At 38.8% G+C, this 27172-nt stretch overlaps 1 protein-coding gene across 1 annotated transcript in view; it reads left to right on the forward strand.

Annotated features, from left to right (window-relative positions):
- The window catches only part of PCSK2 (proprotein convertase subtilisin/kexin type 2), a 107447-nt gene that overhangs the window by 46121 nt on the left and 34154 nt on the right, over window positions 1–27172 (forward strand). Inside the window, exons 3-6 of the mRNA XM_074817255.1 lie at window positions 4419–4532; window positions 6234–6342; window positions 8361–8398; window positions 26492–26568. Of these exons, the coding sequence (XP_074673356.1) occupies window positions 4419–4532; window positions 6234–6342; window positions 8361–8398; window positions 26492–26568 (338 nt within the window). The remainder of the gene's footprint in view (window positions 1–4418; window positions 4533–6233; window positions 6343–8360; window positions 8399–26491; window positions 26569–27172) is intronic.

Genomic DNA, 27172 nt, shown 5'->3' on the forward strand with positions numbered 1-27172 from the left:
GAACTTTCTATCTCCATCTTCGTGGCCACCATGTTTTTTGGATATCAGAAGTGAATGACAGCAAGAGTCAGGACAGCTTTCCACTAGCTGAAGGTGGTTTATGTGGTGATGCCTTCATGCATCTGGACACGCTGTTCCAATCCACCTTCATGGGAGACTGATCTTCAGTACAATTCATAGGGCCTAAGTCCAACCACCAGCCTGACTTCTTCAAAAATACAGGCTATCAGTTTCCAACTTCTTACTTTACCTTCAGGAACAGACCTGTGTTGACCTTGAGGCTTTAGAGAAAACAGAACCACTACTTCCTTTGGTTGATCATCTCACTGCTATGCCTTTTTTAAAAAGCTATGCCTACTAGATGTTCTCAGTGGGATCGTCTTTTTCCTCTGGAATTTGGCCCGAATTCTCCTGTTCTGAAATTCTTGAGGTTGGGGTTGTGTGTACTGTTCCACTTTTGTGCACCCGCTGGTATAATTTAGTAAATCTGTCATTTATGCTCAACAGAGTCATTTAACTGCAGGAGCTCACCAGTACAATTAACCCTGTTCCGTCAAAACGAGGAGCTGATTATCTTGGCATTCACAGGAGCATAGAGCACAGTTAGAGTGCTGTGGTTTCTGGCCCTCCCGGAGCAGTATTGCAGTCAATTGATTATTTTGTTAATTTGTTCTGCATCAGTATCCTGCTGGTTTATTATCATCCAAGTGACTTTATGCACCATGCATAAGTACAAGTATATTAAAAATCAATACTTGAACCTTTTTTCCTTGTAAAGATCTTATCATCCATGGGCTACCTTCTTTGATACATGACCTTCATTCTGATTACAACATAGCTAGTAACTTTTATATGATTTAGTCACATGCTAATAAAGTAGCTGCTCAGATTTTGCTCTCTACTTAATCCTGGATCCTAATGAAAAAGGACTAAATGAATTAAGAATGAAATAAACAAAAGGCTGTTATTGCTGATAAATAAGCCTAATTTTGAGACAGTAAAATTCATGCTATTTTAGTAAGAAAATCTCATTCCTTCACTAGGTTCTAACAAGTATCATCCTTCACAGGCTGCTCTTATCAGAAGCCTGAGTCTTACAAATGCTGTTTTTCCTGCTTCAGTGAAGAGAAACAAGTATTTAAAAGATGGCCTGAGGTTGCAGTGTGCATTGGATTGAGGGCTGGATTCCAGGTCTGAATTTGACACAAGTACATGGGATTATGGCTGTTAGAAGATCAGAATGTTTTCCAACGATTTTTTACCGTTGCACATGCAAAGATGTTCTTTCTTGTGTGTGTTTTTGAAACGTATTACCTGTGATGTGATACGTAATGCATTTGTGTTACTGATGTCACAGGGAGGCCTGCTCTTCTTTTAAGAAGAAAACCATAAAGATAGAGGTAGAATCAGATGCAGTCCCTCTCCTGATCTGGACTAGCATAAGTCTAGAAAGCAGAAGTTCCCAGCTCTGGAAAAACACCATTTTTCCAATGTAGATGCCTAGCTGGCAAGAAGACTAGGATTCTCCTAAGTCAGCTATCTGCAACCCTTAATGGGCAGTTCTCCACTCAAATCAATGGTTTTGCATCATCCTGTTCCAAGTTTCTTTTATTGAGGATTTTTTTTCTGGAATATGGATGTTATCTGATCTTGGGATCATTGCTTTCTAGACACATTTTCATCAGGAGAAAGGCAAGTTCTTACCTCATGCTGACTATGATCGCTATACAAGGCAATTGAATGAGGCAGTTTGTAGCTTATGTAAGTGAGAAGCTACCAAGGCCTTACCCAAACCTTTCAGCTCATTTCATGACAGAAATGCCTAATCTTTTCTGGATGCGATTGTATGGGTTACCATAGTTGGTGAATGTGAGGAAAAAACACTTGTTTCTGTAGTGAAAAAGAGGCCTCAGAATTTCTGAGGCTGTTACATCTGTGGATGGTAACATCCTGTACACTTTTTCTTCATGTGAAATATTCAGAAAATAGCCTACAGAGCGGTTTTAGTTCAGAGAAGGTTATACCTCCTTGAGGGGTAAATTTCCTTGTCTCAGGAAATTGTAATATAATGTAATATAATATAATACAAAAAATAAATTGTATTTTATTGTGAAGATGGAACAAATCAGACAAATGAGATGATCCTGAAGAGGGAAAACAGCCTGTGCTATTTCTGTAAATTGCTCCTCCACTTCCTCCAGGTTGTCTTTAAAAAAAAGCCAGGGCTCTGCAGCATTGCTTTTTAATTAGTAGAAATCCTTTTTGTACTAAATCCTAATTCGGTGTCTTAATGCAGCAGGTCCTGCAGAGCCAGCAAGCTTGTGTGGGAGCACAAACGCATGAAATCTTTTTCTCTGGCATCCCTCTAAGTGAGGGTTGGCTTCTGTTCATAATTATTTTCTGTGGTGACAGCTCGGGGTTTGCAGTTGCAAGCAGAGAGGCAGGGGTGGTAACGGAGGAAGGCATAATGACAGGTGATTGCTCTGTTGTCTCCATGGCATCACTGAGCCTTATCTTAGAGGTATCAAACAGTGCGCTTATACCTTTCTTTACTTTGTACAGATACCTGGTGCCACTACATACACCTAGTCTGCATCCTACTTAGTCACTGTCCTCTTTCCAGCTAATTTTATATTAGTTTTTTTCTCTATTTTCAATCTGCTCTGCTTTTAATGAACCTGCACAAGTAATGGAAACACACGTGTAAATGAAAGCACTTACCAATTCAGTATTTTATCATTTGGTACCTTTAGTTAAGGTGCTAGAATTCATGCAAGTAGATTTTTAGAAACATTTGATACTGCCTTTTTAGGGCACGCTGCCCCATCCTGCTCACTATGAATTGCTATTAGGTTTTCAGGGTTATAATGAAGCAATGTAGCAGTGGAGAAAATAGCTTTTAGCCCCCGTCAGTTAGATCCCAGTTTCATCTCAGCCTTAGGCACCTCATTGAGCACTGTCTTTTGAGGCTCCTGCTTTAATTAGCAGAGACAGAAGGACACTTCCAAGAATGACTCAACTAACCCAAGATCTGATTTAATCTTAGGATGAGTTTCTCCTCTGTTGATTTTGACTGACACACTATGAGTTACTGTGACACGGCAGTATAACTCCTGTATATGTATTCTTAATCAGAAATGCCAAAGCCACACATGTAGAAGTGGTTCTCTGAGTTATTAGATTAATTTAATAACCATGCATTTTTGTTTCAAGAAAATGCCTAAGAAAATGTTAGGGGTCTTACTGCCTTCTTGCTGCACCTCAGGGTGTACTCAGTTTATGGTTTTAAGCATTTCTCTTTGATCAAGAAGGCTATATTTTTTTATATATATTTCAATTAAATGTTGTGACTCTTCATGATATCTTGGTTCCAGGTGTTAGGCTAAAGAGTACAAAAAGAGTATGCCAAACTTGACAGCACTTCTGCAAGGTCTGGGAATATTAGCACTTACTGTAATTCCAATTACAATCATTCAGCGGTCTCTTTTAGGAGTGCTCTTTTACATGGGTACAAATAAGATGATTATGGTCTGACATTTGTAGTTCCTGCCTCCAAAGATGTTTGTGTGCCTAACTTTTCTTATTTTCAACAGTGCTTACTTAAACGTTTTTTGTGGATTTGCTGTTCACAAAGAAAAGGATCTCTAAAAAACTATGGCTACTTGTGTTTCATAACCAGTATTTTCATATCTTGCACTTCAGCCAGTGAGGTCAGTTTAGTGGCTTTTTTGCCCTTTAGTTTTCTTGCCAGTGTATTTATTTATCATTTATTTATTGCAAGGATAATCCCTGAAAGTCGATCACTTTTACAAGATGTGTTTTTGAGAACCTTAGGAGTATGATGAAAGCACACAACACCAGATTTTTTTCTTCCAGCAAATCTCTTTGTCAGGAAGGGCTATCTAATACACTGAAAATGCCCTGGAGAAAAATCTGAAAAAGTAAAGGTGTGGTTGAGACCTGCATCCTCATTTTATCAAATACTTGTATGTTGAAACAGTGACATATTGGGAATTAGTTAAATATTTTATCTTCTAATAAAAACAATGTTTTGATTTTGGTGGCAATGAAAAGGAAAAGTATGGCAAGAAGATCCATGACAATAATGATGCCTGAATAGGGGTTCTTTCTTATGCACGTTGTTGGGTGTCTAAAACACGTTCAAGCTGTAGCTTTCCTCCAGATAGGATGCTTCTGGGTGTCTCTCCCCCACATAGCCATTGTAGTAGTCCGAGAGCTCTTACCTCTTTGCAAATTTTGATTGAAATCAGTCATTGGTTTAGAAGTTGCAAATGAATGACACGGACACAAACAGCGTGATTTCATGATCCTTATCTCTCGTGAGAACGAGGCTAAAAAAATCTTTGTATATGTGGTTAAGAACGTTGAACTAAAGATGGAAAAATTAACCCTTCCAGGTAAGGAAAGCTGTGCAACAGGAAGGCTTCAGCAGAAGAAAGCGAGGATATAGAGACATCAATGACATTGACATCAACATGAATGATCCTTTATTTACGAAGCAATGGTACCTGGTAAGTTTTGAAAGACAATCACAGTAATTATAACTAAATAATTGGCATTCAAGCCATTCTGTGCTGTTGCAATGTTTTGCAAGAGTTCTTTCCAAATATGTCACAGAAACTTGGGAGTGGATCCAAGGCTCGGTCCTGTTGTTTTTAACTGTACCTCTTTTATGCTGGGAAGACCCAGAACATTTCAAGAGCTAAATTTCATTTCAGTCAACGGAAAGATCCTTAGAAGGCTTGAAAGAACTGTATTGGTGTCCTGTGGGCATTCCTGGTGTGCTGATGTGACCCCTAAAACTGCATATGAATCATGTCTTTGAGTTCTTGCCAGGTAAAATATTGTTATAGAAGTATAACAAAAACTTCTAGTGTATTGGCTAGAAAAAGTTGAGGTTTTTCTTTTCTTATGGAAATTTGAATATTAATTGATTTTCTTCTGTCAAAAGCAGAACAGTTGAAAACTGATGAATTTTGGCTTAAGCTAATGTCAAAAGAAATTGATATTTTGCTAAATTGTTTCATTTTTCATGTGTCATATTTTATAGGGAGAAGTCTTTAGTCATAAAAGAAAAATTAACTTTTTACATACAAGTAGCCAAAATTATATTTTTCTATTAAAAAAGATGATAAAGTAATTTTGGTCAGTTTTAATGTTGCAACCTATTTGTGATGAAATACTTAGCAAATGTGGTACTGCCTTGTTGACTTGAGAAGGGTCTTTTTGCTTAAGAATACTGTTTCTTATTCTCTTTCCTTCTAATCCATTTCTTATGTTTTATGACTCCATCCCATACGGCTGGCTTTGTTGTTTGGGTTTTTTTTTCCCAAGACAGGAGTTTTCAGATGAATGAGGACACATTCGCATGGATGGCACTTCATCCTTCATAAGATGATAAACTAAAGTGTGGCTTAATTCACTTCTTTCTGGTATTTCAGTCAAAATGTTGTGGTGGTAAAAATAATTTTTTTATGAAGCTATACAATTTTTAGATTATAAAGTATGCTAAAATTTTAGTGTTTTGAAATGAGATGCATCTGACACAGAATTGAACATTTTTTGCGTGTGGAACAGCAAAAACCATATTATTTTTCCTGCAGAACTTGAGAAATTTGCAAATGAGGTTGGTAAACGTGAGTAATGCCTGAAGATGGGGGGATTGCCTGCACTGCAGAACCATACACACACAAGGTTGGAAAGTACCCTTTGAAGTTCGTCTAGTGAACTTTCCTGCTTAAAGAAGGGCTAACTTGCTTATCAGAGAAGTTGTTTCTGGTACTAAACTCAGTGGTCATGAATTTCAGTAGATCCCTCCTTTCAATAAAAAAGCATTTCCTGCTCATAAAAAAAAGTCCTCTGTAAAATCCATTGGTCTAACTTTTCTCTGGATTGGCCAACTGCCCTGACATGCTTACATAGAAAAGTCCTTTTTTTGGGGTCCAAAAGATTCAGTGTTTAACCAAATATTATAAACCACAAAGAAGTGAATTTACCCAGGGTTGTTTATTTGTTTTTTGGGGATTTTTGGGGTTTTTTTTAACTGCTGCATTATTGCAGTAGATATGATTATGTGCAGATGTGCACTTCAAAACAAACGGGATATTTTCCATACCAAAGATACATGCAAAGACATAAAGCAAAATTCAGAGGCTGTGGAAATGTGTCTGTCAAGTAAAAAAATCTATTCTTCTTTTTCACTGATGTATTAGATTAACACTGGTCAAGCAGATGGGACTCCTGGACTTGACCTTAATGTAGCTGAAGCATGGGAGCTGGGATACACAGGGAAGGGAGTAACCATAGGAATTATGGATGATGGTAAGTGGAGACTGAGTGCTAGTTTAATATTTTTAAGTAGCTTTTTCCATGTAATCAAAGTCAAAAAAAGATTAAAAAGTAATAACAGATTGCTTATAGTGGTGAGACTACCAGTCTCCATAAAGACTTTGAGATCTTCAGGGAAAATATGTTATAAAGAATTTACTAGGGATGCTGAAGCATGGATACTCAAGCATTAACAGTAGCTTGCAATTATCACTCAAATATCTTCCAGGGCACTATAATGGCCATTAAAGGAAGGACTCCCCTTGACTTCTGCAGGCACTGGCTAGGGGATGTAATTGCTGTGCAAAAAGTACTTAAGAAAACATTTTCTGGGTTACATTACTCTCAAAGTCATACTTGACATCTGAAATAATTAAACACTTTCATGCTGAATGTCAATAAATACCTGCATATTAAAATGAAGGTCAATAAAGACCTGCATATTAAATACATTACTAATTTGAGGGTGAATTCAGGGAAGATAAAGATAAAAGGTACGGTTGAAGTCACAGCTGTTCTACTCATGGATTCCTGCTGAAGTACAGGAATTCTGTGCAGTCTTTTGCACTTTCCTTTGGGCTAAATTTTGAATGTTCTTCTTCTGTGGTGACTGAATAATATTAAAATAAATAAATAAAATGTCTGGATCCACATATGTTTTCCAGGGTCAACTGAGATCTATCATCACTTATTTCTGTTCCTCACCTGCTTACTCCCAAGAAAAGATTTTTGTGGAAGAAAGTAGACTCAGACATCTGTATATTGATGAGAGATCAATCTCACATGAGAGATAGTCTCTCATGTGATGTCATGAGAAATCACAATTTCACTGATTTTAGAGGCAGGCCTTAGCTTTCAGAATAGCCAGGCATGGCTGGGATGGGGATAATGACAAACTATTTGAGCTTCAGGTCAAATAAAGCTGTTGGCCCATCAGATAAAGCTTTTAGAGAAGGGGGTAACTTGCCTTATATTCACTTCCAGTAACTCTGGAAGAGAGCACCTGAATAACATGATTCTTCACTGGGGCTTTTGTTGTTCATCTACAATTTGGATCAGTAAGGCTCTCCACAGATACAGGGGGTCTCTTCATGCAAATCTAGTGCTAAGGACTCTACAAAATGGCAGGTAATAGTTTCATTAGAATAACCACAATAATATGACATTCTTCTTGCAGATAAGATTGAGCGGGTAATAGTGTGGTGGTTGGAGACGTAGGGCAGAGTAATGTTCAAAATGTAACGGGAGACTGGTGGCCGTTTCTTTGTATGTTTTAGCTGGATATGTAATAGGTCAGCTTATCCTATCTGAGTGTAGATCTGCTGCTTCTGTTACACCATCCCCTGGGATTTGTGTATTTGCCATATGTAGAAAGATACCATGGATTAGAATGAGTATATTCCACACCACTGCACTGTTACAATCTTCAGCACGCTACCAAGGTGTGGAGCCTATGCTCAGATATTTGCTAAAATGGTCTAACCCAACACTAAAAGTTCTCTTTCATACACATAATCCAAAATGTTGGCCTTGGTGATCTCTCCAAGTCTAGTTTACGTAATTTTCTGTCTACTTAGTTTACAATTTTCAGTGGTTAAAAATATGCATTTTTATGTCCTTTAATGATCTGGTGCTTACTGATCTTGTTTGTTTTGTTATGCTTTGAGATAATAGAACTTGTATAAAGATAAATTATGATTTAAACTAATCTTAATAAGTAAATATGATCTAATCTATAGACCAGGTCAATAAATTTTGTCACTGAGCTCACCTTTTCAGTTGGCACCTAGATTTTGACATAAATGATTGAAAACTCCTAGCTGGGACTGCATCAGAAATGGTACACAAAAGTCCACATTTAAAATCTGGGATCTTACTTCAGTTAGTTGCATTATTCACCATGATCATTTTCCTATGGTTGCAAATGAATCTTCTTTTTTTCTGTAATCATTAGAAAATCTGTTCTAAAACTCTTAACCTTTGGTTTCTGTTCTGTCACTATCTTACTGCAGGAATTGATTATCTGCATCCTGATCTTGCATCAAATTACGTAAGTACATGCTGACCTTTTCTGTAAAATGTGGATTTTCTTATTGTTATAGTCCCTCTGCTACAAAATTTTAAATAATGAGTGGAACAACAGTACAGCTGAACTGCTGATCTTACAGATGATATATTTCACATTGAAAGCAGCAGACTAAAAATGGGACTGCCTGTGCAAGGAATGGAAAGATGACAGGGCTCTTTGTAGAGGAATGACAGTGGTGCCTCACATTAAATAAGCTGCAGCTTGCAATATTGGATTTAGGACAGAAATGAGTAACCTGGGAATTGGCTCTAAATCCTACTATTAAGATGCAGAATGCACCTGTCACTTGGAGGGCCACGGAGCTGTGGGCTGTGGCAAGGCACATATTAGCCTTTGAAACCTCCAGGAACAGCTTAATTCCTTTATAACAGGTGTTTTGATCCAGTGCTTCAAAGCACGTGCAGGGCAGATTGTGTATTCTCAGCACCGCTGTGTCAATTGATTGTTCTTCAAACCTACCTTAGGCTTCAGACCTTTGGACTAGAGGATTTTTATCTTTCTTAATTTTTCCAGGCTCTCCCCAGCCCCCCATTGACACTAGCACTCCTATCTTCAGTTGTCTACAAGGGCTCCCAGCACCCATGGACTGTAGGTTGCCTTTGTGATGTGCTGCTCTCTCGCACTGTGCTTGTGGTGGCCCGTTGGGCAATGGGCATTAAGAAGGGGTGGCTCCTTGCCCAGGGGAGGTGCAGTGTCTGTGCTTTGAGGTCTTGCTATCCTCCTGCAGTCAGTGGCTTCCTGAGGGAAGGCCAGGCTTTGTCAACTGAGCCATGTGGCTTAGTCTGTGACTGCAATTAAATGAAAAGAAGAACAAAGACAACTGGAAATTCTGGTGAAAACATGAGCCATTCAGACAGAGCAGCTCCAAAATGAGAAAAAGTAAGACAGTTATTTTTACATACTTGCAATTTGGAAAATAACAACACACAGGATGAAAATGTATTTGTTATTGCAAGTAGCAAAGCACATTTGGTGGAGAATAAATGGATATAGAAGGTGTTTACTTTGGACAAGGAATTTGGGAAATAGCTGACCACAGAGGTAAGCCAGTTTTACTCCTTATGAGCTGGCTTAATAACTTGATAGCAGCTAATTAAATCCTGTGCCCTGACTGCAAAATTCTCTCTCAGGAGGAATAACTCAGTAGGACGTTCCCATAAATTGATACAAATAAAGAAGTTTGTGAAAGGCAGCATCTATCTTTGGAGGAATTGTGCTCTGTGTCTATGTCCTAGCATATGGTCTGGGCAAAGCACACCCTCTTTACTCACTTTTTCAGCAGCGGGCGTGGACAAAGTATGTGGGAATATTTTGGTTTTAAACATCATATTTCAAAGAAACAAGCAAAAAGTCTGTATACCACATCTGATATAATGTCAAATAGGAGCAGTTCCATTGTTAACAGTGAAGCTAGGATCATGCCCAGAAACAAAAAATAGATTTTTCAGTAATACAGTGTTTTCTAATTCTAAAAATATTTTCTGTTTGATGGATAAATATTTGTCAGGCTTAGCAGAAATGTATTGTTTTTAGAGTGGCAATAGTGAGTATTCTGGAAATTAATAGAAAATGACACAGAGAATGACAGTGCACAGACTTGATGCTAGAAATCAGAAAATAGTGGAGCTGGAGAGAAACCTGAGAGTTCAGAAAAGAAATATTGAGATGAATATTGGAGAAGAAAAGCTGTCTGGGCATGGGGACAACAAACCTTTAATGGCAGTCGTGAGAGACTTGTGAGGAGACAGATCTTGAGATGAGAATCTGAAAAGGTTTGCGTAGGAGCGACTTTGTCCAAGCACGGAGCGGTCCAGTACTAGAGCTATGATGTCAAAATAAGATTGTCTGGCCAATGCAAAATGCAGAATTAGGCATCGCTTGTGCAGGGCAGATCAGTAGTCAGGCACAGGGGAGAAAAAACTGAGGAATGAGCGGTTGGTAAGACAGTCATTAAAGGAGCAGCAGAAACCCCATCTGAAAGATCACAGTCTTAGAGGAGATACCAGCCCAGTGCTTTTAATAGAGAAATACAAAAATCTGAGCTGTCACATGAGATCTGTGGTTATAGGCTGTCACAGCATTGGGGTAAAAAAAAAAAAAAAAAAGGTAAAAAAGAAAAAAAAAGTTAAAAAAGGTAAAAAAAACTAAAAAAAAACCCTAAAAAAAACAACCTAAAAAAAAAAAAAGCATGTAGCTCATCTTTATTGCCTAGGGTTCACTTTTAATTCCATGCTGAATATACCAGAGGACACAGCAAGAAAATGTGCTGATAAATTAGCACGTTATAGGCAAAGTAACCAGTAAAAGGGTAAACTTGGTAACCAGTAAGAGGTGCTGGCACCTCTTCACACAGAGCCGGCTGCAGTTGCTGTGGCTGACTGGAGAGCAAGGCCAACTCCTGCTCCTGCTGCTAAAATCTGCCGTCTCCTCCCTCGCCCAAGTACAGCACAGCAGTTGCTGGCTTGGTCCACCTGCACTTTGCCTCTTCTCCTCTCACTGTGAGGCTGCAGAGGCCTCCTTCAGTCCTAGGAGATCCTGCTCTGACAGCATCTACTGCGTCTCAGGGACCACGGGGGCCGTTTTTCCTAGTAGGTAGTAATATGGGCATGAACTAAAGACAAGGACTTAAATTCAGCTGGAGGAAAGATCAGTTTAGACGTAAAAATGCAGCGAAAGAGTCTCTTAAGGAATGAGTTGTTAACTTGCTTCTGGCTGGCATAGCAAAGGCAGTCGTCTTTGTGCAATTCCTATACCACATGCTTTGTGTTTCACAACATTTGCACTTTGGGGGCAGCTTTCTCTTAAGTTATATTGTTTATTTTTAGAAAATTAAAAGCCTACAGCTTATGTTTCTCAAGTGTGCAAATGCCTGCATACCCTGGCAATGTCTGTACATGTTGCTTGGAAAATTGGGAGCAATCAGAAAGTCTCTCAAAGGTGGTGTTTTTGGCACTTGAGCATTTTCAAGTATAAAAACTTGGCATTGGTTACTCAGTTTAATTTGGCTTTTATGGTTTTGAGTTGCTGGTTTTCTTGCTTGAATAGTTTAATGGGGGTTAGCACTTAGACAAAATGGAGGGTCAGGGAAGAGAAGGAGCTTTCTAAAGAAAAAAACATTTTGTATTTTCTCCTAAAAATTGCTGAACTATGACCTATCATATGGAGTGCACTTCCATCCATATTTTTCTTTGCAGTTTCTGAGCTTTCCAGCTTGAATCCTCCATTTTTCTTTTTAATGCAGTTTATATACATGGAAAGGAGTGTGCCTGCTCGTGGTCTGGATGGACTGCTCTCCCAGCACGCCCTCCCAGCTTGCTGCAGTATAGCTACTTGCTTTTCTGGGATCGGGGGGTTATGGCAAAGCTGGAATTTTCCATTCTGCACCGTGAATGCAGAGAGACTCATTGTCAAACGATCGATATTTTCTTCCAAGCCTTGGAAACCCTGCAGAGGTTCAGCCTTCAGGAAATTATTTTTTTTTCCCACATAGAGAACCCTTCATTATGAACTGATAATTAAAAAGCTGAAGCCTAATGTACTCCATGGTTTTCTTTCAACTCAGACTGTACACACAAAGCCAGCAATTTTCAGGACTTACTTCTCCAAGATACAGCATCTGAGAAAGAAAAGTGAAGTAACAAGGGCTGCATATTAGATATGTCTAATAAAAGAGGAGAACAGCAGCTGTGAGGGGTGTACATTACAAATTTCAGTACATTGTTTTAAAGAAAAATCTAAAAGAGAGCAAATGGTGATTTGTTGTGCCACAAACAGAAATATAAGCTGATCTCTCTCTCGTATCGGTTTGTATTGCAGTACTTTTATACTTGGCCAGTGTCTGCTGGTGAAGGTCAGTGTAGCTACATTATCCATTTACAGCAGCAGGGAGGTGATCGTCTCATGTAAGTGGGTTTGTCCCTGATTAGCAGTAGTGAGGAAAATTGGGATCCCACCAAGAGACTTGGGCCAGGAGTAAAGAATTGCTGGTTTCAGTGTCTGAACTGTGCCTGAAGCTGAAAGCTTGTTTAAAAAAAGCTGGGGATGGAGAGGGAATAAGACAAACATTTACTGTAGGAAAATCAGAGGTGACTATGTGAATAGGTAATTTTTTTACAAAGTACTGATACATGTAAAATGAGAATCATGCACCAGTTCTTAGTAATAGATAGTAATATACTGAGATGAGAAAAAAGATTTTGAAATTTGTGGAATTACACAGATGTAACATGCACAGACAAATATGCAGTCTTCCTAGCAGCTCTTCATTGCTGTCTTTCCCCTAACTTTCTGTCTTTTCTTCTCTGTAGCATGTATCTTTATGGTACAACCTTATGTTCTGTCTTCCAAGGTCCTCACCAGCTGTCACTCAAGCTGTATGCAGGAAAGGGTTTGCTGAGAAAAAAAGGCTCTCTGTAAGGAGTGAGGGAAGACTTGCTGCAGTTACCCTGGAGTTAATTGAAGTTTACTGTCATCTACCATTTCTTATTCAAATGTGAACAGCAGGTGGTCTTACCTGTCTTCTCTTTCCACTCTGGCAACATCTCCAAACACAAAGCAGTCTCTCTCACAACTTCTGGTAACTTGTCACCAGCTAATATGATAACAGCTCCTGCCACCTTGCTGAGAGGCACAGAAGCATATTTTTGGAATAATTATCACTTAAGGACTGAAATGTTCTACTTCTGTTATGAGCTGCAATTTCCATTGTTTTCTAGAAGAACAAAACCATCATTGAATAATCTTTACAGCCATGAAAGAAATAAGAAATAATACAGGCAATAAATTATGCACTGCAATATGTGCAGCAAAGCTTAGCAACAACATAAAGGATCTTCTTTCCTTTAGAAAGTCTGTGTTTCCTTCATTAACATGAATTTATGAGTATGCCTTGGGCTACCTGCACGCTACTGAAAGGACTGGCAAATTGTTCTGGAGGCCATGAGCCTCACCTCAATAATTTACCAGTATAAATCATCAGTATCTCCACTAAAATCACTGGGGCTTAATTGTGGGGTTTTGTAAGTTGACAGAGCTCCATTGGCATCTGTTGAACTGTGCTGCTTTGACTGTGATGATCTGCCCACAGAAATCCCAGCTGATGTAATTGCCCAAGTCAAATAGCGTTCACATATAACTTGTTGCAAGAAAAATGTTACCCTTCCAAGACTGAAATTTGCTGGAAACCCTCTGAAGATCCTTGAAAAGCTCCCAGTTGTCTCTGCACTATCATCATTAATATCAGCCCAGGGGATCCACAGGGAACGTAAAGCCCAACCATCAGTCAGGTTCATACTTGCCTGGCGTCAGCAGATGATTTCAGTTAGCTTTATGAGATCCAATTCTTACGACGCAGTTTTCAAAAGAGCCTGAGACAGTTACACTGCCATTTCCTACTGCATTTCAAAGGGTTATTGAGCACATGCACTAGACTCAATTTCAATAAACTGCTAATACATCAAAGTTATGGGCAAACTCTGTGTGCTGGCCATTGTTACTAGTACCTATTTTAATTGCAATGTTGAAAGTAACATTTGCATTATTAAAAAATAAAGAACAGAATAAACTGTTTCAGATGTTTCAACACATCACTAATTGGGTTTTGGGTTGGTTGGTTGGTTGAATTTGGTTTTTTGGTGTTGCTTTGGAGTTGGGGTTTTTGCTAATAGGTTTTCTAAAATAAACAGTATCGTAACAATTAAAAATTATCAATCCAAACCTGGGATAAATACACAGTACATCCTTTTACTAACACTGAAAATTCAGTAAGTGCGCTGTTTGATGGATGCTGTTAAAGCAGATTGTGGCAGAAATTTCATCAAGAAATTGTCGAGACAAAATGAAACCTCTCTTTTGCCAGGATAGAAGGATGGATCAAGTGTTTAAATGCCAGGCTGACTGATACCTTAGCAACCAAAACTGATGGCCTTCTCTTGGGCTGTTTATGCTGCTCAAGTGGCTTCTGGCAGCCAGGAGGCTGGTTCTAGTGTTTAGAAGATGATCATTCAGGACATGCAAGACAATGAAGTTTCACCAGCATAAATTAGAAGTTACTGGGAAGAGAATGAAGTTCTCTGTTTCAGACTTGGCTATTTTTTTCTGTTATTCTGTGCAGGATCAGCTTCTGGGCTCATCTCTGTTCTGTGCAATCTGTTTTCTTCTCTTAACATAAGAAAGGCTGAAAAAGAGATGGTGCCTTCTCTGATAAGGTCAAGCAGGCAGATAAGGTTCTCTGTGTACTTGGAAGGGTGTCCTGAGTTTGTCACATACAGATAATGTTTCACATCTTGGAAAACATAATGGGGTCCTGCAAATAGTCCTCCTGTGCTCCCAACAGTAACTGTTTTTGCAGGTACCTGTCGCAGCAGTGCTCATGTACTGAAGTGTAAATAAGGTGACTGTACAGTTCCTCTTCTCTGCTTTAGAGCTACTTAATATGAGCACTGCTATCAGGAGAGAGAAGCCGTGGTGCTATGTAAAGGAGATGTCAGTGTCTTCTTACTTAATGAAAGATAAAAATATTTTGTAATCATAGATGTTATTACAGCCTTCTAGCTTTCAACTCAATTAAAAAGATGGAACAGCAGAAAGAATTTGAAGACTGTTTCTTCTCTGGATTATTTAATATGGCCAGAGGGCATAGAAAGAGGCTTTTTCTGCAAAGGAGGCTGCTGTTTGTGAAGGAGGTGTGATTGCCTTAAGGAGAGATGATTTGTGTCACATACAGAGCTGCGTTTGCAGCTGAAAACTGGATTTCTCCCACTGAAAGATGTTATGCTAACTGCTTTCCTAAAGCCCATTATGAGAGATCTGGACCCTGAATGCTTGGCAGGTCCTGGGGCTTGGTGCTTAGTACCGTCTATACAGCTGGAGTTGGCATTGCTGCACTGATGTTGACCTCTTCAGGGGGATGTACTGATTTATACCGGCTAGAAAATACCCTCAAAATACAATTCCTTTGGTATCAGGAGGATAGTAACATAGTATAGTTGCATTTGCCTGAGATTATTTTCAAAGCAATGAATGCTGCAAGAAGTTTCCAGCTTTATTCTGTATTAGAACCATCTGAAAGGGATAATCTTCAAGTTAAATGCATGCCTGGTGTGCAAGCAATGTGAGATGGTGCCAAAGACACTTGCTTTACAAGCTAAACACCACACATTGTCCGCAACATCTATTTTTCTCCATAATCAATGTACTTAATTAATCAGCTGCACACTGAGAAAGTGCAAGGTGGCTAATCGCTTCAATCATTAAGCAGTGGTATTAATTTTCACTTAAGGCATCATCCGTGGAAAGTAAATTAAGATTGTTGAAATGAGAAATGCACAGGGGTGGAAGAAAGTGGATAAGGACATTTCTGCATCAGTTCTGGCTGACGGTTTTGAAATTGGCTTGTGCCTCTCTCCAGGGTTTCTCCACATAAGTTTTTTGGAAATATTTTCTTCTTTTGTTTGGGCAAGAAAAGTAGAGGAAAGATGTTAGTGCTCACTGTTTGCTAAGGAAGGACCTGGTATTGCTTTTAGTTTTTTATTACCTCCCTTTCTGCAGACCAGTTAGCTTTTGGCCAGAAATCTTGCATCAGAACAGTATTTTTGCCAGCAAAGATGAGTGTTTTATAAAATCAAAGTGTCCATGGGAAAATAAAAGTGAAATTTTGGATCAGTTCAACCTGATTTTAAATATTTGACTTCTAGAGCACATTGAATTAAAACAGCACAGCAAAATCCCACTCTGGTGCATGGTCCACTTGGGTGAACAGGGTCACATACATGGTCCCCTGGAGGCAGTGCACACCAGGTGATTTTAAAACCAAGTTCAACAAAACGAAATAAAGAGGTTCTGTTTCCCCAAAGTGAAAATACCACATTTTGGGTTGAAAAAGGCAAAAACATTTTTGAAGATTTTTATATTTGGAAGCTTTTTAAATTTTCTTTTTTTCAAATAATAGTGATTTTAACTATACTCTTTAAGACCTAACCAGTGTAGAAATCCCTGAATATCCATCAGCATTGAAATGGCAATTGATTAAACTTCATTCTGTAGTTACATTTTGGCTACGGAGGTATCACCAGGGAACTCTGAATTAGATGGCGTGTGTGGGGAGCACTAGTCCCTCATGAAGCTTCATCAGAATTTGCAGGTGTTAGGGAGAGACTTTGAAGCCCAGTGGTGATTTTGGCAAGGAGAGTCTCAAACCCACTGTTAACTAGTGGGCGTGCAAGTGGTTTTAAAAGGAGAGTTTTGGCCAAGCCCTTTGGGTAAGCCAAACTTGCAGAAGAGGAGGGCAGGGAGGCATGAGGAGTCCACTTTATTCTGCAAAACCATAATAGCCTATAAATACAGTAGATAAAGATGCAGATGATCTCCAATACTTTAAACACCTCTCCTTCACTGTGCCTGTAAAATAATTTGGTTCATTCTAAATAAATTTGATTATTTTCTGTCCTGGCACTTCATCTTGAAATGGTTGTTTGCTTTGATTTGTTTGATTTTAGTTGTATGCGTTTATGTTCTCCATATTAATATTTCACTTCTCAGTAGCTATGTAGGTGGTTAAGATATTTTTAAACGCCTGCCCTATTTCAGATTGCTTTGATTTAAATATAATGTTCTTCATTTCTGTTGCATTCCCAACAGAAGCAATAAGCATAATGAACATCTCTTAGAGGAATAGCAGTGTGCAATGTCTAATAAAATGTTGACCTCATTGAAGTCACCGGTAGTTTTTCCATTAAGTTCAGAGCAATCAGAAATTTGGCAGATCATATAAATAACAGGTTTGTAATGTTTGTTCTACTGTGTATTCCTTTTTTTGAATCATCACCGTAAGAGGCATAGGCTTCCTAGCTTGAACTGAGCAAATAATGACACCAAGATCTGTGGAAACGTGACTGCCTGGGATAACATGTTTTACTGTGGAACAGGAGCTTGTATTTGATGAAACTTCAGCCACTTCCAGTGCTGTGTAGCTGTTGTTTGGTGAAAGTTTAGTGGATACCTCAGTCACACATCCCCTGTGCTGTCGTTACTCATAAGCTTTGTTGTAGATGAGGGATCATTGGAAATGTTCTGCAGGCAGGTTGTGGTCTGGACTTTATTAAAGGAGATTAATCTCTCTTTGAATATGTACAAAGGAGAGCACAAAGGCTGTGCTGTGTTCAAGGACTTCATAATTTCAATGCTAGCACATGTTTTTTACAATTACTTCTTGTGAGAAACTAAATCACTTTAATTCAGTGGCACTTAACTCGGTTGCTGAATTAGTCGACAGTGATACCGTGTCTGACTGATGTAGTTGCGGATCTTTCTTTCAGTCAGCTAAGGATGTCTAGGACATTTCTTAAATTTATGCATCCAGTAAATTACTGTAAAAACATTAGCTATTATCAAATATACTAATCTTTAAGACAGGAACCTGGAATGATCACGTACTGTTGAAAAGCATAAATACCTGCAAAATGTAGTATGTGTGGATTTACATGAGAATGTCTATTCTGGAGATCTCACCTTCACTCCCTGAAATTTTCGATTTAGCTGTTCATTGGTTTTGCTGATTCCACATGGAATAAACAATGCAAACTTTTTAATTAATGCAAAAGCATATAAATTGGTCCATTAAAATCCCTGAGAACCCAGCATGTCTTGACGGATATTAGTCATATTATTAATACTCCCCTGGGATGTTCTCAAACTATGCTAATAAGGTCAGCATGCAGCTGGAATAAAACAGAATCTTCAAGACCTTTTAACTTGTAAGGCATGTAAATCAACCTGCGTTTGCTTTTTGTGACAAAAGAAATGTAGATGATGGTTTGCGTTATGTTTTTTGAGTCTCTTCTCTGAAATTTTCACCTCCTTTTGATTCACCTGCAACGTCACTTTTATGTGTCGTTCACCTTCCATATTCATGCGATTTAGGTGAAACACCAGTTGAGCAGTTGTTAAGGGCTTCTTGTCAGCTGAGAAACCTTTCAGAAGAAGGAAAATACGCAACCACTTTCTGTCTCATCTGTTTCAACTTCCAGTTCCTCTGTATCACCAGATTAGCTCTCCCTGTCCTCCCCTCTCCATAACCACCACGGACCAGGTCTGTCTGTTGTAGCTAACTCCCCAAACCATCTAAGCCACTTTGATTTCCCTCTTTGCAGAGCTGCAGTTTGCCTGGTTTGTAACAATAGATTGGTGTAACCTGTTAAAGTGGTCATCCTTAATACCCTGCCAAGTTTGTTTTATGAGTGCTGTTAAAACCATATGTCCAGTATTCCTGCATTTTGCTGTCAGCATTGCTGATAGTTGATCATTTTTTAATGCCTCTGACTGTGATGCCTTTGTGGTCACAGAGCACGATGTGGGTGCCGACTCCTGCTAGCCACGCACAGCAGCAGGGGAGTGTTTGCTCTCCCAGTGCAAGTGGCTGCTCTTCACCCAGACCATGTCATGTCAAATGACTGGATTCCAGTGACTGCTGAGTTTGTACTGCAAACTATAGGTTTTCTTACACTGATGGGAAAAATTGTCCCTTATCCACCATATGCCACTTAAGAGACCTATATGCTGGGCATGATCTGAATCCTGCCTACTGTGTTTAGTGGGAGAGCCCGTGACAGATTTGGTAGACATTGGATTGAGCTCATTGACAGAAGCAAGAGGGCTTAGTTCCCCTTCTCTTCCAGCTCATCCCTCCAAGAGGCTGTAAGTGCTGACTGCCATCAAAACACTGCAAACACAACCTTTACTGCAGCTCAGCACCCAGCACACATTTGATGTACCGACAGACTTGTCAGTTATTTCTTACAGGAATATAACTAAGAATAATGGACCTGAACCTTGTTTCTCTGCTGCCAGCTTTATAGCTCTATTACTCTCAACTTCAGTAGGTCACACTAATACATAATCAAAGTATCTGAAGGGGGAAAAAAATCCATGTATTGGAAAGGGCATGCGGGCCAGGCTTTTAATAAAATGGAACACTAAAGCTAGATGAAATCTGTGCTCACAGTATTTTTCAGTAAAAGTCATTGCCCAATTTGTATTTGCTATTACAGTAAAATAATCCAACAGCTCACACATCTCTAGCCACTCAGATGCCAAGTTTTTTTCTTTTTTTCCCCCCGAATTAAAGAAATCAAGGAGTTCGTTCCATAGTCTGAAGCTTTAAAGCTTTAAATTTGCTACTTGCCCTGAAAATTTTTAACAGTAACTAGCTGTTTATTTTTATTTTACTAATTTAATTGTCTTAGCAATATGCCTCCCTATGAACATTCAGTACCCCCTCAGTATGTTGTAGGTATAGCTTAAAGATTCTTGTGCACCCCCTCTGAAAATTAAGGAATGTTTGAGCAGAAATAGGTTTCATTTTTGTGTAGGTTAACTTGCTTTTGCTTTCAGAACTCTGGCTCTAAGTAATTAACAACTGGTGATGTACTTCAGGTTTCCTCCACATCAACCTAAAAATTATGGAGCAGGCTAAGAATGCCATGAGGTGAATTGTGAAGCAGCCTCTTTATTATAAGCACAAGTTCATTTGGCTGCTTGCTTTTTAATAAAGTCTCATGCCTGCTTCAATTTCTTATGCTTTTTCCTATGTCAGATGAAGATGCAGGGGAGAGGAAATGGAGGGTATTTCAATAAGCTAGTCTTCTTTATAAAACTTGGTTAGGAAAAAAAATAATTCTCCACTTCTTAAAAATTCTCCTCAGCCTAAATTCTCTGAGTTTGTGATTCTTTTTTGGTCCTGTTTGACTATATACCTCTGAGCCAAGCATTATCAAACAGCCGCAGAGAGTTAGATGTCATTTAGCTGGATGGATTTGAACTTTGATTTTTTTTTTTTTAATTGTTTATTGGGAAAACATTCAACAGTCTTGGTACCTGAGAATGGAATTGATAATTTCTTCTGTCTGAAGCTTAAAAAAGTTTGTGCTTAGATCTACCTGTGTGGTATGCAACACTGTGGTACTGCCCAGGTGCTTTTTCCCCATGTGGAATAGTTTGTTTAGCCACAGTCTTTCTTTTTGAAGATGCTCCCATGCTGAAGAGCACCAGCCAGCAATGTAACTCGTGGTGGTTTTCTGATTTTGTCTGGAGGGGAAGTAGGAAGGAAATTAATGGGGGAAAAAAGTAAAATCAGAGGTTGTGTGACGTTGCAGTGCCAAGTGATATGTAGAGAGGATCCTCAGTTACTTGACAAAGGAAATCTGTTTAATGTAGAAAAAGAACATAATGTAAGATGATCTTGGTGAAGCTATTTTTCCTCATAACTGTAACTTTAAAAATAATGTTGCCTTAATGAAGATAAATATAAATGTTAACATGAGACTCTTATGGTTTTTTTTTTTTTCCCTGCATTTTTTGTTTGTTTGTTTTTAAACCTAAGCAGTGAAGAAGTTTCAGCTTTCCAAAATAAGAAGTTACATCAGGTGGGACAGCCAGTGCTTCTTCCTGTAAATTCTAATGACTGGATTGTTAGAATTGTTACTGCTTGTTACCTCAACTGTTTTTACTGTTTTAAATTAATCAGTCATCACCTGTTGTTTGTAGTCATTTTATCCTCTTTTGGCTGTAATGCCACTAGTTTTTCTTTTGACCTAATCCCAGATGGTTGATGAATGTTGAAGTAAGAGCTTTTTCAGTGATAACTTCAAAATGAAATCACCATTGTGGTGTGCTCTGTACTTGCTCATTGTGTGGCCAGGCAGGGCCTCTGGTGAAAACCTGGAACTGGAATACCAGGAGAGTTTATGGGCACCTCAGGTAATATTCAGGACCCAGCACACTTCTCTATTGCATCCATTTCAAGTGATGCTCTGATGTGTTAGTTGATGACTGTTTTGAAAAGGAGGACGGCAGAAGAGTGTGCTGCAGTCTTATTAATTATTCAAGATCTGGCTGGTGTTGTCTGGCTGAGCATTTTTACTTTTATTATGTACCTGTAAGAACTGGGTAAAAGGTTTAAGTTTCTGGAGGGAGATGATGATATTCACCAGCAGTGAATTTGCTCTTTAAGGTTAATATTTTTGAACACAGCCTATTACTTTGTGGATATCTTCTCGGTGTTGACAAGGTCTTGAATGCAGCTCTGAATTTGTTGGCCAGTAATATAGGACATGTAAATTAGTTAATGTAGAGGCAGAGCTATTTAAGAGTTGCAGGTTTTTTTCATTTCCATTTTTAAAAAAAATCACAAACCAAAACAAAATAGAACCGCGTGCTTCCCGTGGCAGAGAGGAGAGGGCTTACTGTATGACTACTGACTTAGCAACAGTGCCTCTTTTTCATTAATGAACTTTAAGCCTTATAGCACCTCTCCTAGGGAAAAATATCACGTTGCCTCCTTCTTTGCCTCCTGGTAAGCATATTCTATTTTCTTGTGTGTACAAAACTGAATTTCATTTTTCCACAACATGACGTCGGTGATATTTAGTACAGTTTCTCTGAGATGTTATATGTTGTAATTTGAGCCCAGGGGTTTGCTCACTCTTTGGATCAGTAAAGAAATCAAAGAAGCAAAAGGTATCTTTCTGCATCAGATCTCTAAGGATTTGCAGTTGCCTGAGGAGGGTAAGACCAGATGCCACCTGTGTTAAAAATGTTTCTCTCCTTTTAAAAGATACAAATCTCTGGGCTAAATTCACCAGTGATACAACCTGATGAATAGAATCAGACTGTGACCAGCGGGACACGTGTCTTTAATTGTTTGTCTCCTGCGCTAGCATGTGAGCATAGGTACATTTCTTGAGTTACAGAGAAAGGGAGAAGTGTATGGAATTACGCTTCAGAGGCTTGCTGCATTATTCAAGATACATTATTTTATTACAGATCTGAGCAACACATGGGACAACTGATTTATTGTTATTGTCATATTTTACATAATGAATATTTTACACAGAAGATTTTACTGCATGTATTTTAAAAAGTACAGGGCAATTCTTTGGAAAATGCCAGGCTAAGCTTATTTTTAAGGAAAGTAGAATTTTACACACAGGCAAAAATAATCTATTTGTGTTTTGATATACAAGCCATTACTTAATAAATGATTGAAAGAATCTCATCATCTGATCCAGTACTCTTCTGTTAGCATCTTATTTGGGGTAGAGGCTAGAAAGCAAAAATAGTGATATGCCTTAAAATACAATACCATTCCTTTCTGTAATGGCATTTTTATTATATAATAGACATTATTTATAAGTAATTGTGTATAGAAGGTGACTGATAAACATCAGAAACATCAAGTTCAAATCGCTTTGCAACAATGAACTGGTTTTGACTGAACAGGAGGGGTAGGATTCATCTCGTTCTAACACAGTAAGCCTAATGACTAATCTAAGGTTAAATGACAATGTATGATCAGTGCCTAAGAGTGGTGGCTTGAGTTGCTCCCTGGAGAAGAAGACCAGGCAACTATCTCAGATATCAAAAACCAAGTATTAGACACTTCAAGTCTAAGAGAAGTAACTGCCAATAGACTAGTTTGGCATTAAAACTGGAAACTGAATCACCTGAATTGAAAACCACAATGTTTTCATTTCAGTGTGCTGTTGCAGATCCTCTTTTGCACTGCTTTGATTGCCATCTCCTGGGTTCCTACCTTGATTAAATCTCCATGTTAGCAATAAATTCCCTCTTGCTGTCTACTGGGGAGTCCAGCCAGTGGAGGAGGATGGCAGACCACGGATTTTAATATTCAGTTCCCAAAACACAAGATGAAATATGTTAGCTATTCACTGAAGCAGTTCCCTTTTTGGTCCAGTGTTGAAGCTGATTTAATTTCTCAATGGTTTATGCTTTATATAAAAAAAAAAAAAAAAAAAAAAAAAGAAAAAGAATAAGGTTGAGGCTTAGATATTTGGGGATTTGATCTTTAAATTAGCAACTTGAAGCAGTCCGTTTGTACTTGTCGCTGCTGTTTCATTACCCGTTCCACTGCTTCCATAGTGTGGGCGGAATATTCCTTCATGAAGCTGAAACTTGCTGTCTTTTCTCAAAGACCCTAATGAAGATAAATTTTGCAGTCAGCAGTTGTTTTCTTTCCAAGAATTCTTCTTAATTTTGTACTTTGTGGATGGTTCCTGCTACATTAGATATCTTTTTCGTTTGAGTGCAGTGATCCAAAAATCAAGCGAATAAGAGCTACGGGATGTGGAAGAGTGCTGCACAACTTTGTTTATAGCCTGCCTAAAGCAACCTTTCCATAAGCTGACATTTGGTTACATGGGACATAGAGCAGAGCTGCAGTCTGCTGGAGGGTTGGCTGAATCATTCATGCTGGAATCCCTTTGCCTCTTGCTGCTCTGGACACGAGTGGTATGTCTGCACAGCTAGAAGGGCTTTTCCATCCATAATTCTTTGCACGAGGGAATTCTAGGGTTAAAAGCAGTTCATACCATGAGGTGCTTGCATGTCTGATGATGTCCTGAAAAATCAGCCTCACCAGACCCCCTTTGAGCTTAGGGTCTATGTAAGTAGGACTGAATTTCTTCCAGATGGGAAAAAAACCACAGCTGACCTACGACTGAGTTTAAATTCTCATCTGTACAATAGAGTGAAAACTTAAGTTCTGACTGAGTAAGAAGCTGGCAATATATTGAACTAATTATCTTTAGTGCTGAGTTAGACCATACCTACCTGAAAGAAATGATCTGAAATCACTGGAACTAAGCTTAGTTGTTTGCAGTCTGCATGGTTTTCAGACCATGTCTAGTCCAAGGCAATAGTTTGAGAAAGTTTCTTTAATTTGTGATTGAAGTGCATTTCTCTCCAAAGGTTACCAAGCTAGACACTGCGACAGAGTAGGTTTTATCTGCTAATGAAATTAATCAGAGAGAGTCATCGTTTCTATTTTGACTTCACCGTAGGATGAAGTTCTCCAGCTTGTCCTGCTGGGAGTAGATGCTGCACTCATTAATGAAGAACAGGACTGGATCTTCTGTTGACAGGCTCATTTCTTTTTACTGCCATGTATCGGATGAAACTTGGCCCCTTGCACAAATCCTTGTCACAGCTCCCCTGACACTGCAGAATCCAAACTTCCTCTGTGACATTAAGGTGGGATGTCTTTTGCCAGGTGCACTGGGTGAGGCCCAGAGTCTTTTAGCTCAGGATCCTGCCTCCAGCGGCAGCCAGTAGTGGATGCTTGGGGCGCAGTATGGTCACCACATCAGAGACTGTGTGGTATCTACCTGATTATGGCCTCCCAGCTCCTAGCATTCACCATTTTATGGGCTGTTGGAGAAGGAGGAAGCACAGCATCTAATACCCCTTCCAGATTTATCTTGCGCTGATTTGTCTAACCATTTTTTGATTTCACTCGGGGTTTTAACCTCTGTATTGCTGGGGGGCACTGAATTTTGTAACTCATTACATGTTCTGTGGAAAAGTACTTCTTGTTTTCCGCTGCTTCTAAATTTCCCACTGATAATTTCTATGGATTCCCACTAGTTCTTGTGTTATGAGAAGCAGTAAATAATAACTCCCTGTCCAGCTTCTCTGTGCTATTCATGATTTATAGACCACTGTCAAATTCCCCTTCTTTCCCTGGCTGAAAAGTCAGGTTCTGTTTACTCTTAGCTCATACAAATCTATGCCATTCAAAGTGCTGTATAAGCAGTTGTGGTAATTAAAAGAGGTGAATTAAACATACACCTTAGAGACTTTGAAGCACTGAGAATTTGTGGCTATAGCTGACATTATTGGAAGGCATCTTCAGGCTGAAAATCAGGGCCTTAGTTTACAGATATGGAGAAATCAATAAGGATACTCACAAAGGGATTCAGCTATGTGTGAGCTGGAGAACAGCATCAAGCCACGTGATAGGCATTCTGCAAATCTCTGCTCCATTCAAATGCTGCAAAACATTTGTTGTCTATGTTGAATATAAGCAACCAGACTTTCTGAAATGATTCACCCAAAAAAATCACTGTACAGTAACTTGAAAGATACTTAGTTTTACCCTCCAAGGATCAAGGACAATGTTGTCCCCATTTCATTCTGGCACAAGTTTTTGGGAGTTAAGGGGCTTTGAATGCAAAATGCAAAGACTTTGGTGCTACCAATGGACTGTCTATTCCTGTACCCCAGGAACTGAGAATCTGCTGAAGGGGAATGTTTTTAGGAGCAAATCTATTCATACACGAGTCTCAAATTATCTTCAGTAGCATGCTCAGCCAAATCATAAAAAGAATACAAGTACACATTAATTAAGAATTAACATAATTCTGTTCCTTGAGTATGGTGTTTATTAAAATATAAACTCTGTGAACATACACTTGAGAGGAAGATTCTAAATATTTTTAAAAGCTTAATTTTCAGTCACCCTTCATTTATTTTTTCATTAAGAGAGAAGAAAGAAGATGGCACTTGACTTTCTAAAACTTTCCATTTGCTTCTCAGATACAGCATCAAAAAGTTGCTGAGTGTCCTTAACTCTGCTGATAGGGCAAAAATCAGGAATGATTGAGATTTATATGAAAAGCAGAGACATGGGATGACATTTTCAAAAGCTCCCAAAAGCTGCATTTGTGAATCTGTTCAGACAACTAAAGGACCAAGAAAATATGCAAAGGGATTTTCAGGCATATATGCTGACCATTAATGCAGTTTTCACATTTGAATTTTGAGAAATTTACATTCTTAGGCATTGAAATGCTTTTAGAAATCTGACTGTTTGCTGTAGTACGACAAAAGAGTTTTTCAAAAATTATTCTATGATGGAAGACCCAAGTGTCTGGTCACTTCCACCACTGTTTGGAAAATAGGTTTTAACCTTTGTCCTGCCACACCAAGTAGCGTAACACCTAAATACTCTTATAAGTGTTGGTGAACAGTCCCTCAGTAGTAACCTGAGCTCTCACACCACCTCACAATTAGCCACACTGTTTGGAAATACTAATGGTCCTCAGGAGGCTTTGCGCTCCAGAAAGCATCTTTCCCCAGGCTTGCTGGTGTGGTAAATGGCACAGCACAACAGGGACTGGTCTGTGTCCAGACACATCGCACAGAATGAAGAGAATAAACCTGTTTTTCTGCTGACTTACTGAACTTCTTTGTGTTTTGCAGAATGCCAAAGCCAGCTATGACTTCAGCAGTAACGATCCCTACCCCTACCCCCGCTACACAGATGACTGGTTTAACAGGTAAATGGATTTTGATCAGCCAGCTCTTCACTTTGATTTGCTTAAGAAATTATAAGTATTTGCTGGTATTTGTGGAATGCCTGTTTTCTGCTAAATTCAGAGGTTGCCAGAATAGAAGCTGCAGTCTCACTATTGCTTGAAAATTAGAGGTTACTTACGACTTCATTTTTTTAGATAACCTCTAAATAGCACTGAACAACCATTTTATAGTTTATAAATGAAGTTGCTGCTTCAGAAGAGTATATATTTAAATCATTTGAATGGGTGATAGCCACATACCTTTTTCTGTCAGCTATCTTACAACGTTATGGTAACCAAATCTGTATAGACTGGTTTCCCATCTACTGTGTCTGAGGCAGTATCACTGCTAGCTAATTTTAAGGGGAGCAAGCTGGAAATAGAAAAAGGCTTTGGGGTGAAAAAAGTCTTTTCATCCGACTGTAGACTCAGAAGGCAGAAAAGCAGCATGGTGTAGAATGACCAGTTTAAAAACAATTAAATCTTAAGTTCTGAATCATTTATCTGTCTTTTCACCTTGATTTAAGGGCAGTATACATGGGTAGCATTTCAGGGCTGATTCTGAGATATTTCTAGCTGCTAGAGG

Source organism: Strix aluco, chromosome 3 (genome assembly GCF_031877795.1).
Source record: "Strix aluco isolate bStrAlu1 chromosome 3, bStrAlu1.hap1, whole genome shotgun sequence".
Classification (NCBI taxonomy): Eukaryota; Metazoa; Chordata; class Aves; order Strigiformes; family Strigidae; genus Strix; species Strix aluco.